This window comes from Lathamus discolor, chromosome 15 (assembly GCF_037157495.1).
Source record: "Lathamus discolor isolate bLatDis1 chromosome 15, bLatDis1.hap1, whole genome shotgun sequence".
Taxonomy (NCBI): domain Eukaryota; kingdom Metazoa; phylum Chordata; class Aves; order Psittaciformes; family Psittacidae; genus Lathamus; species Lathamus discolor.
Genome location: NC_088898.1, coordinates 11,534,097 through 11,553,162, shown reverse-complemented (window position 1 = coordinate 11,553,162; position 19,066 = coordinate 11,534,097). Strand labels below are relative to the sequence as shown.

The window sequence follows — 19,066 nt, the reverse complement described above, 5'->3', positions numbered from 1 at the left end:
CACTGTTGAGGCTGTCAGTACAATACATAGAGGAGGGCTGTGCTGTGCTGGCTGGTCCACCTGTCAGGCAGCAGCAAGCATGCAGAGAGCACACAGACATGCAGCTGGTTCCCCATCAGACCTTGCTCTCCCCCAGAAGAAAGCAGCAGCAGAGGCTCACAACATAGAACCCCAAACTAGTCTGAGTGGGAAGGGACCTTAAAGCTCCTTCAGTTCCAACCCCCTGCCACGGGCAGGGACCCCTTCCACTGGAGCAGCTTGCTCCAAGCCCCTGTGTCCAACCTGGCCTTGAACACTGCCAGGGATGGGGCAGCCACAGCTTCTCTGGGCACCCTGTGCCAGCGCCTCAGCACCCTCCCAGGGAAGAGCTTCTGCCTAAGAGCTCAGCTCAGTCTCCCCTTGTGCAGGTTAAAGCCATTCCCCTTGTCCTGTCTTTACAGGCCCTTGTAAACATCTGCTTTAACATGGTCAGCCTCATGGCTGCAGTCACTGTGTGTCTTGTGCAGTGAAGCTTCACATGTGAACCCCTACATGCTCCTGTAGTCAGCATGGGGCTTCATCTACTGCCACAGTCACCCAGCATCACCTGTAGGTGGCCAGTGTCATGTAGGAAGGTGCCCCAGTCTCCACCACCTGGTCCTCCAGCGCTCTGCGTGGGTTTTGGTGTGGCTCCTGTTAACTCCCCTCCCAGGGGTGGGAAGGCTGGTTGGTGGACACACTGGCCTGCCACCAGCCTTCCCAGGAACATCAGAAATTCCATGCCCTCCCAGAGAGGGGCAGTGGTACACTGAGTGCCACCACACTGGAGCTGTGAGTGTGCCTGCAGGCCAGCAGGGAGGCAAGTTTGAATGGCAGTTGGTGCTTCCCAGTAGCTTGGAGGAAGAACTGAATGACTATGTTGTTTAGATTAAAACCAAACTCAACACAAAGATGGCTGTTGAGCAGAAGAGTCTGGGCTGGCCCCAAAATAAACTATTCAGGGTGGGGGGGAAAGGCCTTTTCCAAGAATTTTCAATATCTCCTAAACCTTGTTCACCTGCCCACACCAAGGATGAGAGCCTGTCCCATAACAGCCTTTCCAGGACACTTTGCTATGAAAAGCAGGTTAAGACCAGGGCTGCACTGGGCGGTTGCTCCCTGTTGCTGGAGCAGAAAGCGCCTCATGGAGGAGTGAGAGTATTTGGTCTGAAATACTTTGTCAATGCAGGAATTGGTTTTGGTGTCTCAGGATTGCTTTCCTGGTGGGTCCTGGTGGGACCTGCCAGGCAGGGAAATTGAACAAGAGACATTAAGGTCATATTGAATTCCTGGCTGTTCCAGCAAGTCCAGATGTGTGAGGAACCTGAATAAAAACTCATTTTCCTGCAGATTTATCTTTTGCTGAGCAGAACAGCCCATGTGCTGATGCTACCAGAGCTGAGCAGGATCACATTCACTGCCTTGTTTCTGGAGCAGAAAGGGGAGGGCTGATGCACCGGTTCCTTCTCCCTGTATCCTGAGCAGGTGTGAACCTGTTCAGTCAGACACGACTATACCAAGCAGAGATCTCAAAACAGGTAGGGCAGGTCCTCGAAATTTATGGAAATAAATGGTTTTAAGACAAGCAGGCGAGGGGAGACTGAGATGAGCTCTTAGGCAGAAGCTCTTCCCTGTGAGGGTGCTGAGGCGCTGGCACAGGGTGCCCAGAGAAGCTGTGGCTGCCCCATCCCTGGCGGTGCTCAAGGCCAGGTTGGACAGGGCTTGGAGCAAGCTGCTCCAGTGGAAGGGGTCCCTGCCTGTGGCAGCAAATTGGAACTTCATGAGCTTTAAGGTGCCTTCAACCCAAACCAGCCTGAGACTCTGTGATTCTGTGTAAGGTGTTCAGGTATCTCTGCTTAAGACGAGAGCTGCTTTCCTTTCTGCAAGGTTACAGTGTCTTTGAGGTGCAAACCCCCAGAAAGCTCAGGAGGGACCTCATCACTCTCTGCAACTATGTGAAAGAAGGATGGAGCCAGGAGGGGCTGGGCTCTGCTCCCAAGGAACAAATAATAGGACAAGAGGAAACGGCCTCAAACTGCGCCAGGGGAGGTTTAGGCTGGAGCTGAGGAACAATTCCTTCCCCAAAGGGTGCTCAGGCATTGGAAGAGTCTGCCCAGGGCAGGGCTGCAGGCACCGGCCCTGCAAGTGTTCACACCCCGTGGAGACGAGGCCTCAGTGCCATGGGTCAGTGGTGGCCTTGGCAGGACTGGGCATGGTTGGACTGGGTGAGCTTAAAGGGCTTTTCCAGCCTCGTTGATTCTGTGATTCTATTTATTGCCGCCGGCAGCAGAAGCAGTAGCTGCAGTCGGGACCGGACAGTGGTACCCGGAGCTCTGCCGGTCAGCGGGAGCAGTGATGCGGTTCTGCCGGGCGAGGCAAGGGGGTTTGATCTGGGCTGAGTGCCAGGCAGAGGTTACTGCCGGGGGGTCCCGGAACCGCGCCGGGATGGGGGGGCGGGGCCTCCCCAACTTAGACCCTCTCCCCTATGGAGGAGAGTGGGGCGGGCACCGCGCGGAAGTCAAAACCTTCGTCCTCTCCCTCAGCCAATGGCCAGCACGACCGGCCGCCACCAGCCAATGAGAACGCGGGACCTAACGCCACCAACCAATAGGAGCGCGGGGGCCGGAGAGGCGAGTAACGCTCGAGAGCTGCAGCAGCAGCGGTGATGGCTCAGGAGCGCGGAGACCGGTCGCTCCCTGCCGGCACCGAGGGTCTTCCCCGGGCGTTCTTGCAGAGCCTGCGCACCCTCTTCGATATCCTGGATGACCGGCGGCGCGGCTACGTGCACCTACGGGAGATCGAGTCCCGCTGGCGGGGAGCAGAAGCCCGAGAGTTGCCCGCCGGGGTGATGGAGGGGCTGCGGCGGGCGGCACCGGCCAGCGGGTACCTCACCTTCGAGAGGTTCGTCCTGGGGCTGCGCGCTACCCTGCCCGGGGCTGACCCCCCGGCGGAGAGCGGCAGGCGGCGGAGCGGGGAGAAGCCGCCGAGCCCGCCCTGTGCCGAGGAGCGGCGCAGGAAGAGCAACGGGCAGCGGGAGCCAGGGCACGGCCAGCACCGCGGCCGAGGTGAGCGGGGGCCGGGCGGGCTGGCTGTGACACTGAAGCTGCTGCGGGGCCTGAGCATCGCCTCGAACCCGCGGGCCGGGTGCCGAACTCGTCAGAAGTTACCGATGATTCTGACCGGGGCTCCAGTGCCGTTCCGCCTGCCTCGGGTTCGCGCTTCCTTCCCTTCGCACCCCTCCTCGCGCGGGCCTGTTTATAGCAGTGACAGGAAGAATTAAGGGCTTTATCATAACGTGTTCGCACTTGTCGCTGGCGTAGAGGCTGTCGGTGACCTTTTGGTGCTGCCAGTGGTCATCTCGGAGTGTAGCCTGCGTCAGCAGGAGCCCCAGTCCCAAAGCAGCTGTGAGCTTGAGTGGGTGCTGTGCCGTGCCCTCAGTGGGTTCACCATTTCATCTGTGTTTTGGACCAAAAATATCGGAAAGCCTGATCCAGCTTTTTTGTTTGGATAATACCACAGCACTGATTATAAGAGTAAATAATTAAGTGGTAACTAAATGGGAAAGCAGCATCAGAGAGATCATAGAATCACAGAATGGTTTGAGTTGGAAGGGACTTTAAAAAGTCCTCTAGTCCAGCACCCCTGCAGTGAGCAGGGATGTCTTCAACTACATCAGGTTTCTCAGAACCACATCCAGCCTGGAATGTCTCCAGGGATGGGGCATCTACCACCTCTCTGGGCAACCTGTGCCAGTGTTTCACCATTCATTCTTTCATTATAATGAATTTCTTCCTCGCACCTAGCCTGAATCTCCCAATTTTAAACCCATGGCCCCTCATCCTGTCGTAACAGGCCCTGCTAGAAAGTCTCCCCCATCTTTCTTATAGGCCCCTTTGAAGTATAAAAAAGCCACGATAAGGTCTCCCGTTACTGTGCTTTGCTGTCCCCCAGTGGTGTCCGGGTGGCCAGGCTCTGCAGAGCTCACCTGAGGTCCCTGTGAACTCTTGGAGTCCCTGTGCTGGGTCTGCCACCCGCAGTGGGACCCTGACCCTGGCAAGGGGCAGGTGATTTCACTGGCATCTCGGTTTGTTGCTAGTCAACAGGCGATGTAATCGGGAAACCAGGCTTCTGGGTTTATCTGATGTAGGTAATAATTCTTTATCTAAATAGAATAATGGAATCCCAAACTGGTTTGTGTTGGAAGGAACCTTAAAGCTCATGAAGTTCCAACCCCTGCCACGGGCAGGGACACCTTCCACTAGAGCAGCTTGCTCCAAGCCCCTGTGTCCAACCTGGCCTTGAGCACTGCCAGGGATGGGGCAGCCACAGCTTCTCTGGGCACCATGTGCCAGCACCTCAGCACCCTCACAGGGAAGAGCTTCTGCCTAAGAGCTCATCTCAGTCTCTCTCATCTCATCTCAGCTGTCAGGTTAAAGCCTTTGTCCTGTCCCTACATGCCCATGATCTGTGAAGTGCTTTGAGATCTACAGACATGAAGGTCTCTGTGAGGAGCTAGTGTTTGTTATTTCAACACTGGAGTGCAATGACTGCCTCAACCTTGGGAAAGTTAGGCTGATTTGCCTTCGCTTCTCACCTGTTCCCTCCCAGTCCTTTATTCTGCTGGGTGGAGAAGAAACTTTTAACTGTGGCTGAGGTTCTCTGCTTTCCATTTTGCCTCCAGACTAATCACTGGGGCTTCATCTAGGGCAATATTATTAAGCAGGTTGCTTCTCCTGTTGTCAACAGAGTAAATCTGGAAAAACCTGAACAAAAATCCTGCTTCGTAAATAAACAGCAAATGGAAAGCTCTGCCCTTGAAAGGAATGAGCAGGTGATTACAGCAACTTCATGGTTGCTGAGGATCTTTCCACTATAAGCTGATGTTACACTGATGTCTGGAGCCTGCAGGTAGGGTTTGTGCCACAGCCTTTGCTGCCAGCTTCCTGCAGCACAGGGCCCTATTCTGGCAAAAGGCTGGAATCTCACTTTGATTCAGCAGCTTAGCAAACATCATAACTCAGTTATTCTTTTTCTTTTAGCTCCAGATCCTGCACAGCTGGCCAGTGCTCCCTCCTACTGTCAAGGGTTTCCCAAGGTGTGGATGAATGGGTAGATGTTCTCCTCACCAGGCTGTGAGGTTGAGTGCTGCTATGTCAGGACACAGCTCTTGCTGTGGAGAAATGTGCTGGGAGCTGCCTGTGGATCCAGGAAGACCTGTCTCTGTTAAGGTTATATCATTTGGGGTTGAGGCTGCTCTGAGCCTTCAGCTGCCTGAGGTAGTTTCTGTAAGAACCAAACCAAGGGCAGCGAGATGGTGGGTCAGTGCTCATCAACTACACAGTCTGAAGAAAGTCTCCCAGTCTGCATTTTGGGGGAAGGGAGTGCTCACAGGATGCCACCCCAGCTCTGCTTTCTGGTCCAGGGACATCTGCCTGCATCAGAGGTGATTTGGATGGACTCATGGCAAGATGACAGAGGTTGGGGCTGTCATCAGCCCAGCAGTGCTGGGGCAGCCCATCAACCACTACTGGCCACCAGCCATGGTCTCTGGGAAGCCAACAGCATCTGCTGGGATGGTGAGGCTGATACTGGAGAAGCTGCTGGGCAGGAAAGTCGCTATGATGGCTTCCCTACTACTGGTGGCCTGTCACAGCAGCATCTAAGTGTCTTGGTGTTGGGGTCTGTACTGTTGTGGTTCCATTGTGAGCTGAGAACTGAGGAAGTTCAGATACAGATTAGGATGTGCCTTGCCCAGGACGTCTGTGGTGGCCTGGGCACTGCTGCCTCCTGCCTACACAGCGCTGGCCCTGGCTGCTGGGGTGGCCTGGCTCTGTCAGCTGCTGGGGGTGTTGGTGGCCCCTGCAGGCAGGAGGGGATGGTTTGCAGGGAGCAGTTACTGTCCGTTGCCAAGGATAGGTATGTAAATGTGTAAATGATCATGAGGTGTCTGCTTGGTCCTGGGCACTTGCTTTGGCTGGAGAATGCTGGGCCTGTGCCCTGCAGTGGCACAGAGGCCGTATCTCGTGGCAGAATCTCATCCACCTCTGGTGAGCTGGAACTGCTCTTTGCCAAAGATGAAATTATCTCAGCTCATTAGCAGGGGCCTGGTTTAGCCACTACATTGTCAGCTCAGGTACACAGAGCTCAGTTGTTTGACCAGGGACCACCTTCTTATTGCAGGTTCAGCTCAGCTCAACCTGACGCTTCCAATTAACAGCCATGAAAACCTTTTTAACATGTTTCCCAAAGTTGTTCCTAGCTTTGCTTCAGGGTTTCTGCCTGTTGAAGCTAGCTCTAGTTTTGGGGCTGTTCCTCAGCTTCCCAAACAGGATGTGCTACAGGTCTGCTAGGAGAGCATGTGTATTTGCACTGGTCTTGCCAGGTAGATATGGGCATATGAAACCAAAAAAACAGATGAATGGGTGACAGCAAAGACTTTGTGTTTATTGACATGCTGGAGACCTGTCTATGACTGTGCTCTTGCTGGTAGGAGAAGCAGGATGCCATGGTGAACCAGAGAAGGATTTTTCCCATGCCACAGTAGCTTCTTTCCTCAGTGATACAACATGACAGGCTGAGAAGGGTGCTTGTGTAGCATGGCCTGTTGCTGCCAAAGCGAGGGTCCAGCTCCTCTTGCTGAAACTGGCAGTACAGGCAGCCCCAGTATGGTGCAGCTCTCCTAGACCTCATTGCCTTCAAGTTGAAGGAGAGTGGTTCCTGTGCCCAATGCTGTCCTTTCCTGCTCCGTATCCCTCTTTCATTGTGTCCGTGTGCTTGGCCGAGGAGCCTTGTGGAGCTGTGGGTGCCAGCCCAGAGAATGCTACTTGCCCTGTCCTGGCACCTGCTGCCCTTTGTGCCTGTGCTGCAGGGAACACACTGGACCTGTGCCTGGCAGTGCTAGTGCCGAGCCTGCATGTGGGAGAAGATGTGGCAATGGGTAAGGGTATCTGGGAGATAAGTGGGCAGCAGTCCTGAGGAGGAGGTGTGTTCCCTGGCTGTCTCTGCCTGCTGTTGCTTGCCTGCTCCCTGCTGCTGCTTGCCTGCTCCCTGCTGCTCTTGTGCCATGGCCAGGCTGGGAAAGAGACTCTCAAGGAGAGGTGTCTGCAGCAGCAAGGGCTGGATACAGGACAGGGTCTGCAGGGAGCTGGCGCAGAGGGAGATGGAGCGCTCGCTGCCCAGGCATGTCGAGATGGTGCTGGCTGCTCTGTGGCTGCCCTGGTGCTGCAGTCTGGGGTGGTGCTTGGCCAGAGCCAGGCTCTGAGCTGGCCTTGGCCATGCTGCAGGGCTTTGTTCCTGGTGAGTTCTCCAGGGTGGTTGGTGTGGGGCTTGTACTGACTCTGCTGCAGGTGCCCAGCCAATACCTGCTTGGGCAAACAGGCAACATGGGCAGGAGGTGGCTGATCTAGCCTGAAACGTGCCAGTATGAACTTAACCTGCAGAAAGGTCATGCCTGGGTTTGCACCAGTGTCATGTGTTTATAAGAGATCAGTCTTTTGCAGGGTGGGATGCTGGGATTTGAATAATGTTTTGGAAAACCTACAGCCTGATTTACTCATGGTTAGGCCACAGGCACGGGGTTTGGGGAGAGAATGTCTGCATGGCCAAGCCCATCACCAAGCAGGAGATGCCTTCAGGAGTCAGATTCCAGGCAGAGCCTATGCCACTGAGTGGGAGCCAGGGGTCTCATGAGGACAGGACAAGGGTAGCCTGTGTCACTAATGGTTTAATTGCCTGTGCTGGAACTGAAACAGCATTGCCTGGAAGCTGTCTGCTTTTTGCAGATGACCAAGGTGTGTTGCCAACCTGGCACAGCCAAATAAGTTGTTGCTGATGCCTGCTCTGCCTGCAAGCAGGCACCTGGTCTGGTGCTTTGCTCAGCTGCTCCCTGCCATGTCTGCAAGACCATGCTGCAGATAGCAGCTGGTGGCCTTATGCTTTCCTTTGTTATAGGTGGTGATGCTAAAGCCGCTGGGCAGCCACAGGGAGACAGTGGCCATCCAGGGGCTGGGGATGCTCGGAGGCATCAGAGGGGACGTGCAGAACGTCGGAGACACACCATCACCAACGGCGTGGACTTCAGCACGGTAAGGGGGCAGTCCTGCCATGGGCTCCACTGAAGGGGACCTTGGTCATACCATAGAATCCCAGACTGGTTCGGGTTGAAGGGACCTTAAAGCTCATTCATTTCTAACCCCTGCCACGGGCAGGGACCCCTTCCACTGGAGCAGCTTGCTCCAAGCGCCTGTGTCCAACCTGGCCTTGAGCACTGCCAGGGATGGAGCAGCCACAGTTTCTCTGGGTACCCTGTGCCAGCGCCTTAGCACCCTTACAGACCTTGGGGAAGTCCTGGTCCCTGTGGAAAGGTGGGTCATGGGGTCCCTCATCACTGCCACCAGCTCTGGGCTGTGGCTCCCCACTGCCTAATCCTGCATATGTGAACTGTGGGATGTTGGGCAGATCCTGATATTCTGCGTACAAAGCTCTGTTGATGTACGTGGAGGTCCTGCTGTTAGTTCTGAGGTGCTTTCCATCCTGAATTGTGCCAGACAGGGCAGAAGCATGTGTTCTCCTGCCTTCTCCTGGAGTGAGGTCAGCCTGTGGAGCCAGCATTTGACTGCACAGGTGCCTTCCAGTGAGCAAAATCCTGGGAAGGGAAAGGCAAACGTGTAGGTGTAGGAGCAGGTGGATCTCTGGGCCCCTCAAGCACTCAGTGCAGGTCAGGTATGCTCTGTGCTGGCAAGTGGTGGTGCTGGGCTGGGTCTCCCACCACTTGTGCTCTGAAGGCTGGGGCTCAAGCATGCTGGTTCTCATGGCTTCTGAGAGGTTTTTTGCCAGTAATGCAGAAAAATCAGCATTGAATTTAGCTGGGCAGCCCAGGATGGACGGATCTGCCTTCCTCTCCATGCGTGTGTGGAGAATCCCTGTATGAAGGGATCTGCACTGCTCTGAAATGGCATGGAGGAGCTGCCTGGGCATGTTGTCCACAAGCTCAAGCTAATTTTTCCTGGGATGAGAGCCAGGACCCAGGAGAGCCATCCCTGCAGGATGAGTGAGTGACTGGTGGGATGAGCTCTTGCTGGTGCCAGAGCTGCTGCTGTCACCTCTGTGCTTCCATTCCTTGCACCCTCGTGTCACCCTGAGCCCAGTGGGGCTGAGCAGTGGCTTGGGCAGCATTGATTACAGCCTGGCCTGGCCGTGGGGGACATAACATGCCTGAGGAGGAAGGGCTTGAGCACACTCATGGTTTGTTGGGCCTGCTGCCATGCAAAGGTTTGGGGTGCTCTTGGGCTGAGGAGGTCCCTAATGAGAGGTCCTGGCAAGGAGTTATGTAGGGGTGTGTGTGTGTCTGGGATGGGACTCTTTGGTTCTCTGGGTTTTGGTGGCTGGAAGTTGCTGTTTTGGATAGTGGAAGGTCCCTCCTTTCCCTGGCAAGGCTTTTCCCTGCGAGTACAGCTCCAGGCTGGAGCCCATCACTGCCATGAGCTCTGGCTTGCCTGTTTTCCCAGGCTGTTGGGGGAAGAGTAGGAAGGAGTCCCTCTGCCTTTCTTCCCTTCCTCCCCATGCTGGAGGATGTTGGGCCCCAGAAGATACAAGGCTCTCAGCTGTGACTAGACTGATTTGTCTAGTGCCTAATGGGGTTTGGGAATACTGGTGTCCATCCAGCACTCTTAGGTGCACCAGGGTTGGTTCATCCCAAGCAGCAGCAGCAGAGGCATGGGGCTGTACTGCAGCCCAGGACCCTTTGCACCACCACTGCTGGTGTCTGCTTAGCTGCTGTTCTTAGCCAGTCCATCATTGATCGGCCTCATTTCGCCATGGCCACAGGGGTGGCTGGATGAGATGTTCTGCCTGAGGCTGAGCGCTTTCATTTGTTTGCAGCCCAGGGTACAGCACTGTCCCCTTCCCTCCTACCCTAGGCAGCAGCAGCCAAGTGCAGCGCTCTGTTTTCCTCCTGCCTCAGAAGCTGCCACTGCCCCAGAGCTTCCCATCCTTAGAGAGATGCCCTCTGTCCCTGGTGATGTTTCACTGCTCTGTGGGATGCCACCTTTTCCTCCAGTCTCTGAGCTGTCCAGCAAGTCTGGTGGGACTGTAGCAGGCCAAGTGGTGCCTGCCTGCAGCCCAAGCTGGGTGAGAGTCCTTGCCACATACAGCACCTTCTTCATGCCCCTCAGCAACAGCCTGCATAGCACCAAGGCTCTGCACTTCTTCCTCTGGGTATGACCCCTTTGGTCAATCTGTCCATCCAGGTGAGAGGGAGGCTGGTGTGGGGCACTTGAGGGGCTTCAGGTCTGGCAGTGGGGATGGGAAGTACTAGTGATCTGAGGAAGGTCTTGGTGTGGTCTCACATGTCTCCAGGGTAGCGATTTTTTTACAAGGGCCTGTAGGGACAGGCCAAGGGGAATGGCTTGAACCTGCCAGAGGGGAGACTGAGATGAGCTCTTAGGCAGAAGCTCTTCCCTGTGAGGGTGCTGAGGCGCTGGCACAGGGTGCCCAGAGAAGCTGTGGCTGCCCCATCCCTGGCAGTGCTCAAGGCCAGGTTGGACACAGGGGCTTGGAGCAAGCTGCTCTAGTGGAAGGTGTTGGAACTGGAGGTGTTGGAACTGGAGGAACCCGTGGCAGGGGTTGGAACTGGAGGAGCTTTAAGGTCCCTTCCAGCTCTTCACTATTCTATGTTTCTATGATCTGTTCAGGGCCACTTCTGAGCTGAATCACCCGTCTCAAGATGCTGTCCGAAGCAGCAGCAGAGATTCCTGAGCATCCAGGAGCTTCTGGATGATCAAAGTCCCACTGGTGCTGGAGGAGGTTCTCCTGGAGCCCAGCCTGTGCTGTGGGCAATGGAAGCCAGGCTGTGTTCATGGAGACGGGGGGGCAGGGGCCAGTGGAACAGGGCACCATTGCTCAGGGGAAGGGGAGCAGGAGTCCTGGGCTCACTGGGTGATGGTTGATGAAAGGGTTGCTGCACCAGTTGCTCTGTTTCCCATTATGTCCCTTCTTGTCCCACCACCTGCAGTCGCTGGTGGCAGCGCAGTGCTGAGGGGCAGCAGAAGAAGGTGGCAGTGGAGCAGGGTCCCTGCATCCCCTGGGGCACAGACACCTGCTCCAGCTCTGCTCTTGGTGGAGGAGCTGGGCTGCCTGTCCTACAGCAGCCTTGGCTGCAGGCTTTGCCTGCTCTGCAGGTCCCAGGGGCTTGTCTGTGGACAGGAGCCCCAGACACCTAAGTAGCAGCAATCTGGGTGTATAAAAAACCCCGCATCCCTCTCCAGGTGATGCTTGTGCTTGAACCTGAAAGACCAGCAGAGGCACTCAGCAGAAAGGCATGCTGTGCTCTGCTCAGAGGTGCCTGGGGGGGTAGAGTGCAGCTTCCAGTCTGCACATCTAGCTTGGCTCTTTACTGCTCACCCAAAGCCGGGTGTGTTTGTGCTGCTGGCTGAGGTTCACAGTGGTGGGAAGTGGCTGTAGGCCCTGCTCTTGTGTCACTGGATGAATATGAGGTGGAGAAACTTGCTTCATCAGTGGGGGGAGCAAGAGGGTAGAGATGCCCTGATTGTCATTCACCTGCCTCAGTTGTTCTCCCAAACCAGAGAACTCTTCTTCTGAAGCAGCATCAGGTAGCAGCCATCAGCCCACTCCTCTGTGGTCTTTCATGGGGAAAGGAGCTGAGACTCCTGTCTGTATCATCATCCCTCTGTGACTCATGAAGAAACTAGCTCCTGGGGCTTGACAAGACCTTGGTGGGAACAGGGTGACACATCTGCATCCTCTGTCATGCAGCTGAAGCACATGAAGGAGCTGGAACAAGAGAAGGATTTCCTGCTGCAGGGTCTGGAGCTGGTCGAGTGTGCTTGGGAGTGGTACCACCAGCACATCCAGTTAATGCAGGAACGCCAGAGGCTTCTGGGGAAGAACAAAACCAGTGTGGTGAGTATGGGACTTGTTCTTGAGGCGCCCACTTGCTAGGGAGGGTTTGGGGCTGCTATGTGGGTTTGGAGAAGTGGGCTGGGACTTGGCTGGACCTGGAGCCAGCTCCATAGTAACCCCCAGCCTCTTCTTCCTCCCCATCTCCCAGGACTTTCCCCCTGAGGGCAGCCAAAGCCACTTGGGGCGCCTGGTCCCCAAGCTGCAGGAGGTGCACCGCTGCCTGGGTGACCTCCTGTCCACCGCTGGCAAGGTGAGAGCACCACATCAGCACCTTGTGGATGTTTGCGTGAGCTTGGGGCCCCTCCTGTGTGATGGGTCCCAAGCTCATGTCCCTTTTGTCCTTGTCCTCCCAAGATCCTTGTCATCCCCTGCTGTGGTGGCTGGGCTGACATCGGGGCTGCCAGAGTTCTCCTGAGCTCTGGGAAGGTGACTTGGCTCTGTGGGCAAGAGGAGGGATGGGGATGGCCCAGAGGACAGCACAGCCAGGCCCCAGCTGGGCTGAGGATGCTCAAGGCATACGGTGGGGCTAAAGCAAATCCAAAAAAAGGTGTAGACATTGTCAAGTGAATAAGGAAACAATCCTGCTGAGCTAGCTGTCCCACTGGGCTCCTGGCAGAAATGCTTCCCATGTCTGCCTGCCTGCCTGAGATCCTGTGCTGGGATCTTAATCTTGTGCTGGGCTTCTCTCAGTTCCCTGTGTGCCACAGAAACAGGTTCTGGCTTTGGAGAAGGGATAGGGTGGGCCTCTGGGAAGGAGGCTCAATGTCTCATCCCTTCCCTTCATCTTTTCTGCAGCCAGCAAACCCCTCCTCAGCTCTGAGCAGGCTGGTCCCTGTGGTGTCCCCAGCCTCAGCAGGCTCCCAGCAAGCCATCAACATGCTGAAGGAGCAAAACCGGCTTCTCACCAAGGTGAGGGTTGAGAAAAGGAAGAAGATTCCATGGAGGGGGGCTGAGAGAGGAGGGGGGAATGAGATGGGGTGATAGAAGGAATACAAGGCAGTGGAAAGTGTTCCTTCAGTTTGGCCATCTCAGAGAAGGGCATGTGGGCTGCACATGGAGACCCTCTGTCATGCACCTGTGTCCAGCTGTTTGCTGGGTGAAGGTCCATGGGCAGGGATGGAATAAATGGAGGTCACAGGGAGTGCAGATTCTGCAGCCATTGTCTGTGAGCACGGCTGCTGCAGAAGTCAAGGCCGTGCTCACTGCTGGGGTTCACATCCCAGCACCTGCAGCACAGCAGATGGTGGTCTCCTACTGAGCAGCATTTTCCTCTGTCCCATGCAGGAGGTGACTGACAAGAGCGAGCGCATCACCCAGTTGGAGCAGGAGAAATCTGCCCTGATCAAGCAGCTCTTTGAGGCTCATGCCCGCAATAACCATGAGACAAACCAGCTGGACTCCACCTTCATCTAGCACCCAGCTCCCACCTCCCTGGCCTCAAGCTTTCCTAGGGGTTTCATGAGACTTTTGCCCCAAAGCCACAATATCTGTTGCTCCAGGTGTTTTATCCTGAGGTCTGGAACTGCTGGTGGCATCTTTGCAGAAGGAATCCAGGAACCCCTTGGAACTTCATTGGCCCCACCTGGGAGCATCCCTGCACTGCTTTGCTGCTGGGCTTTTCAGCTGTGCTACTCTCAAGCTGCTCCTTTCCCATCTCTAAGGGGACTGCAGAGACCATGCCCCAACCCTGGGTCCCTGATGTGCTGGAGGAAACTGCCACAGCCCATGCTGGGGGAGCTGCTGTGCCCTTGGCCTCACTTGGGCTGAATTTTGGCTGCTGTCCTAAAAAGAGCATGTACTTTCAACACTCCTGCGGGCAACTCCAGGCAAGCCTGGCCGTTGGAGGGAGTGGCCTGACCCCTGCTTGTCCTGCTGTTGGAAGACAAGACTGAAGATCCAGTGGGGCATACCTGGCCCCTCTGCTGCCTGAGTTCTGCCTGCCAGTGACACTGTCCTGGGCCAGAGCAGTGCCTGAGCCGGTGCCCCTCTGGTGCAATCCCTCTTTCCAATTGCAGTAGTGATGCCATAATTGCTGTTTACATATGTGCAGGCTCCTGTAGCTCATGAGCCATAGACTCGAATGAGGTAGCCTGTACGTCTGAGCTGCTGTTCCAGGCTCTTTGCAGATTGAGGCAGACACTTCCACGTCCTTTGATCTGCCTTGACCTGGCAAATGGATTCTTATGACTGCCAGACTTTATTTTTTATTTTTTTTTATGATGACTTCTTAAAAGGAAAGGGGATGTCCTGCAGCAGGAGGATGTGAACACAAGCCTGACTTCTGAGGAGGCTTCAGGATAGGGTTTTGTATTTAACTGAACGATGGAGTGGGGGCTGATGGGCTCTTTCCTTTGCATCTCTCCAAGTGGAGAAATGGCAGCTTTGCCTGTCCTGGTGGTGGATGCTGGATTCCTGGGGTGACATCCTGAGTATGAACTGCACCTTCCTCCAGGTCTCTTGGGAGGGTGGGGGTGGTCTAAGTGTGGGTCCTGTTAGACTGGTGCATTTCAGGATACCTCTTCTTCCTACCCAGCTCAGTGATGATGCTTGAGCTGAATGATGTCTTCCACTGTGGCTTGGTACTTGATATTTATGGTACTTTCATAAGAGATCCTTGTGAATTCCTATGTAGCATAAATCTGGCCCTTCGTAGCTCCAAGACCAGGACCTTTCTCTACAGGACTGTTTCCTGCTCAGACTCTCCTGGCACAATGCTGGAGCATGATGCACTGAGCTGGGCAGAAGGTGCTGGACCTGCCCTGCCCTGAGCACCGTGCAGACCAGTTCCTTTCTTATTTGTGGTTTTTATCTGTCCAGTGCTGTCTGTCCCATTCAGCTCCTCTCTTTGGGGTTGATCTTGACCTGAAGCTCACCGCAAGGCATGGATCCCTGCTCTACCCTTGTGCCTGCTGCTCTGTGCTGGAGTAGGGATCAGCGGAGTGCCAGGGTGAAGGGAGGTGGAGCAAGGCCAGGACTATTTGTGTCCTCTAGCTGTGGGAGTAGGACATCAGTTGTCCTCTGAGCAACTTTTGTGATGCCCCCTCTGGTGTTCAGGGCTTGTTTTGCCTGAGACTTAATTAAATGTGACCCTCTTTATGAGGAAGGTCTCTTGTCCATGGGAGTAATAAAGCACGGTGAACTATTTAATCCTTCTTTGTGCTTGAATCAGCTCATCTGCTGCTGCGAGCCTTGATGTTTTCAAGTATCCTGTCCCACGGGATGTGGGGTGAGCTGAGGTTACACAGTTGCAGCCTGAGGGTCCCTGCTCCAGTCCATGTTCCCATGCCCTTTTCCATCCCCTCTGGGCTTCCCCTGGGGCTGGGGTACCCCAGCGTCTCCTCACCACTATGGGCTGGAGTCACAAAGCCACCCACACCCCTTCCAGTGCTTGTACCTTCACCCAGCTGCTCCTCCAGAAGCTGTGATGGGGGCTTGTGCTCCTCAGGTGGTGCTGGTGTAGTTCACAGCCCTCCCTCGAAGCTGGCCCCTGTGGCTGCCCATGGTGCTCGGCACTGACTCCTTCCTGCAGGGGCAGCCAGAGGGGACCACGCCAGCTCTGTGTGCTGCAGCCATGGCCCTCTGCCTTCTGCTGAGGGTGGCCAACCTCAGGCTCTGGGGGTCAGAGGCACCTTCCCTTGCCCCTCTGGTGAGCTCAGACCCCCTGTGCTCAGGCAACCCCTCAGGGTTGAGCCTCCCAGAGCCAGTATGGGGATGCAGTTAAGTCCTCTGCAGCTGCAGCCTCTTTCAAGTGGTGCTGAGGGTAGCCACAAGTCCCAGACAGGGCAAGGAGGAGGGGGATAATTGCCCTCAGTTCCCATTTGAAGTGTTTGCTTGGATGCAGAGCCTGTGAGAGCTTTCAAATGCAAGAGAGGATCATTGTCTGCACTCAATGCTGCTCTGTGCAGAGCAAGGGCAGCTCTTTCCCTGCTCCATGGCCCAAGGAAACATCCTGGCTGTGGCCTGGCAGTGCTGGCCCTGGGCCCACTCCCTCCAGGACGCTGCTGAGGATCTCAGGAAGCCGAGGGGCTGGCTGGGGCTGGGCCACAAGGCTGACCTCGAGCTGTGCCTCTGGCCTGGCCAGGCTGTTTCTGGGTGCCTGATGGGTCCAGCCTGTGCTTGACCCTCACCTGAGCGTCTGGGCTGTGTTCACTTCAGTGCAGTGTCACTGCACCATGGGGACTGTTACCCACCTTTGCCCTTGCCATATCCCACAGAGCAGAAGGCAGACCCAGTCTATTGCCACCTAGATCTTGGTTCCACCAAGCCTCAGTGGAAAATGCAACTTTTCCATGGCTGCAGTCAGGGAGGACGAATGGGGAGCATGGAATCAGGTAATGCTGCTAAGGTAGGAGGCAGCTCTATCTCTGCCAAGAGGAGAAAGGCTTTGGCAGGCTGGAATCTGGGATACAAGCAGGGCTGTGGCAACAAGGTAAAAGGATGGTCTGGGACAGGAGAACATGAGGGACCAAGGGGATGAGCAAGTGGTATCAGGTGCCAGCTCACAGGTCTGCTATGCAGCAGGCTCCCCTTTAGCCAAGACAGCTCTGCATGACTCAGGGCTCCCATCCTGGTGAGGACCAGCCCCAGGACCCAGGGCCTTCTCCAGGTCATCACATCCTCGGTTCATCTCCCAGGGATTTGCATGGGTTAGAGCAGGACAGTGGGTGTTCAGGACATCGGCTGGCAGCACAGGAGATGCTGCAAACCACCCAGAGCAGTGAGGGCCCATGATGGGCAGAGCAGTTCCTGACCATGCATTATGGAAGAAAAGCAAAAAACATGAAAGGTTCAGGCTGGGGGCTCCAGATGCAGCTGCTCCTGTTGGCATTCGGGATAATTGTTCTGCTGGGAGAGCAGCCCTTCTCTAAGGGGGCAGCTGGGCACAGAGCCCAGCCTCAAAGGGCGTGAGAAGGGCATGAAGCTGGGCAGGAGAAGAGTGAAACTACAAATAGACCTGGGGGACTGGATCCTTCCCAAACATGGCTGAGGACAAGGATAAGATTTATCTGCATTTACTGCTCAGGGTCCCCAGGAGGGACGTGACAGGTTCTGAGCAATCAGATCTAGTGGCAGTTGTCCCTGCTCATTGCAGGGGGGTTGGACTAGATGAGCTCTGAAGGTCCCTTCCAACCCAAACCAGTCTGTGATGCTGTGTGGAGCTGAGGGATGAAGGAACTCTCCAAGTGAGTTGTGCCACAGGCAGCGCCGGGCTCGGTGGGGAAGGGCTGAGCACAGTTGGTGTAAGCAGCAACAGTCCTGTCTTCAGGGTCTTGAGTGGGGTTTTGCATTGCTTCACTTCCACAAAGGCACTGAGCAGCTCTCAAGCCACAGTGGCTTTTCCATCCCTGCTGAAGCTGAACAGCTCCCATGCAGTATTCATCACACAGAAAGAAACAGTCTTTTAGTTCTTATTGACTAAGAAAAAAAACCCAAAAGTCATTGCCTCAGCCCCTGGTTTTGTTTAGGCCAAAATGAATATATTTTGTGTTGTTCTGAGTTCAGTTTGGGCTTTGTAAACACACTTCCTTTTTTTCTTCTGCAGTATTTAGGGCCAGTGGAAACGTAAAAGTAATTTCTAAGTAGCACAGAGCAAAATGGCCCCGACCTTGTACTTCTGGCTGAGTTCTGCCATGCAAATAGCTTCCACTTCTTTGGGATGCTTCCCAAAATCTTCATTAGATCTTAAAATCTTCCAAAACCTTTTATCTTCCTGGCCATCTTGGAGAGAGCTCAGCTGGATGGGTCAGGGTTTCATCATTAAATATTTAATATTGATGGCTTAGGAAGATAATAATTTGGGCTTGTAAGAGACATTGAATCATAGAATCATAGAATAGTTAGGTTTGGAAAGGACCTCAAGATCATCCAGTTCCAAACCCCCTGCCATGGGCAGGGACACCTCACACTAAACCATCCCACCCAAGGCTTCATCCAACCTGGCCTTGAACACTGCCAGGGATGGAGCATTCACAACTTCCTTGGGCAGCCCATTCCAGTGCCTCACCACCCTAACAGGAAAGAACTTCCTCCTTAGATCCAATCTAAACTTCCCCTGTTTAAGTTTTAACCTGTTACCCCTTGTCTTACCACTACAGTCCCTGATGAAGAGTCCCTCCCCAGCATCCATATAGGCCCCCTTCAAATACTGGAAGGCTGCTATGAGATCTCCACGCAGCCTTCTCTTCTCCAGGCTGAACAGCCCCAACTTTCTCAGCCTATCTTCATACGGGAGGTGCTCCAGTCCCCTGATCACCCTCGTGGCCTCCTCTGGACTTATTCCAGCAGTTCTATGTCCTTTTTATGCTGAGGACACCAGAACTGCACACAATGCTCCAGGTGAGGTCTCACGAGAGCAGAGTACAGGGGCAGGATCAGCTCCTTTGACCTCCTGGTCACGCTCCTTTTGATGCAGCCCATCATCCTCGTGGTGATGCTCCTGCCCAAACACCTTCTCACCCGTGGCCATGGGGCTGGTCAGTGCCAATGGCCTCTGGTCTGTGCCAGGCTGCCAGGCTTGTCCCACAGGGATGGATAAGCCCAGAATCCTGGTAACACCCTGGTAACATCCCTGCATCCCGGGCAGGCAAAGGCACTCACCTGATTCTGGTAGGGTTCTTCATGGGGTCTGCAGGGACAGCCTCATCACCAGGGTTGCTGTGCTCTGCACCACCCAGGACACTGATCTCTCAGGTCTCATTTTGCTCCCCTGTCCAAACTCGTGAGGGTTTGTTTTCCAGCCCATTTTTCACATTTTCCTCTCATAAGCAGCCGTTGTGCTGCTGCCAGTTCCCAGAGAGGAATAAATGTCCCCGGGCCTCCAGAGTCTGAAATCCAGGGGAAAAAAAAATTGAAAAGAAAAAGAAAAAAAAAAAAAGAAAGAAAGAAAAAGAACCAACTTCTGCAAACAGTGCTATTCTAAGAGAGCATTTGTTCTTCCCCACGGTCCACAGCCTTTCTCCCTCCTACCATAAAGCTTTCCTCTGCAGCACCTACCCTTGGTGGAGCCTGGTCTTACAAAACCGAAGGAGCTGTGAATCCTTAAGTCCTGCAGACTTCTATTTCATTAAGAAAGGCGAAGCCGCTGGGGCCTTGCGCTGTGAGCAGGGGAGCAGGATCCTACAGGATCCGA

The 19,066-nt window shown here is 54.8% G+C and overlaps 1 protein-coding gene and 1 long non-coding RNA gene across 3 annotated transcripts; one reads left to right on the top strand and one right to left on the bottom strand.

The window, feature by feature from the left end:
- Positions 1-2,643: 2,643 nt before the first annotated feature.
- SAPCD2 (suppressor APC domain containing 2) lies at positions 2,644-15,084 on the top strand. Of its 2 annotated transcripts, XM_065695605.1 has the most exons (6): positions 2,644-3,083; positions 7,969-8,102; positions 11,791-11,937; positions 12,086-12,187; positions 12,733-12,846; positions 13,222-15,084. In XM_065695605.1, exons 1-6 carry the CDS (start codon positions 2,684-2,686, stop codon positions 13,348-13,350), a joined length of 1,026 nt encoding a protein of 341 aa, XP_065551677.1. In that variant the 5' UTR covers positions 2,644-2,683; the 3' UTR covers positions 13,351-15,084. The 2 variants fall into 2 exon arrangements, with proteins under 2 accessions (XP_065551677.1, XP_065551678.1); XM_065695606.1 differs by lacking the exon at positions 12,086-12,187.
- On the bottom strand, positions 11,539-18,997 carry LOC136022402 (uncharacterized). Its single transcript, XR_010616155.1, has 3 exons — positions 18,931-18,997; positions 18,535-18,761; positions 11,539-11,913 (listed from the first exon to the last, which is right to left on the bottom strand). It is a non-coding gene; the product is annotated as an uncharacterized LOC136022402 (long non-coding RNA).
- Positions 18,998-19,066: the final 69 nt, after the last annotated feature.

What these genes read in the sequence shown, in the direction of transcription:
- SAPCD2 (XM_065695605.1), top strand. Translation starts at nt 2,684, where the DNA reads ATGGCTCAGGAGCGCGGAGACCGGTCGCTCCCTGCCGGCACCGAGGGT. An exon ending in GGAAGAACAAAACCAGTGTG is followed by an intron (nt 11,938 to 12,085) that starts GTGAGTATGGGA and finishes CCCATCTCCCAG; the next exon opens with GACTTTCCCCCTGAGGGCAG. An exon ending in AAAACCGGCTTCTCACCAAG is followed by an intron (nt 12,847 to 13,221) that starts GTGAGGGTTGAG and finishes TGTCCCATGCAG; the next exon opens with GAGGTGACTGACAAGAGCGA.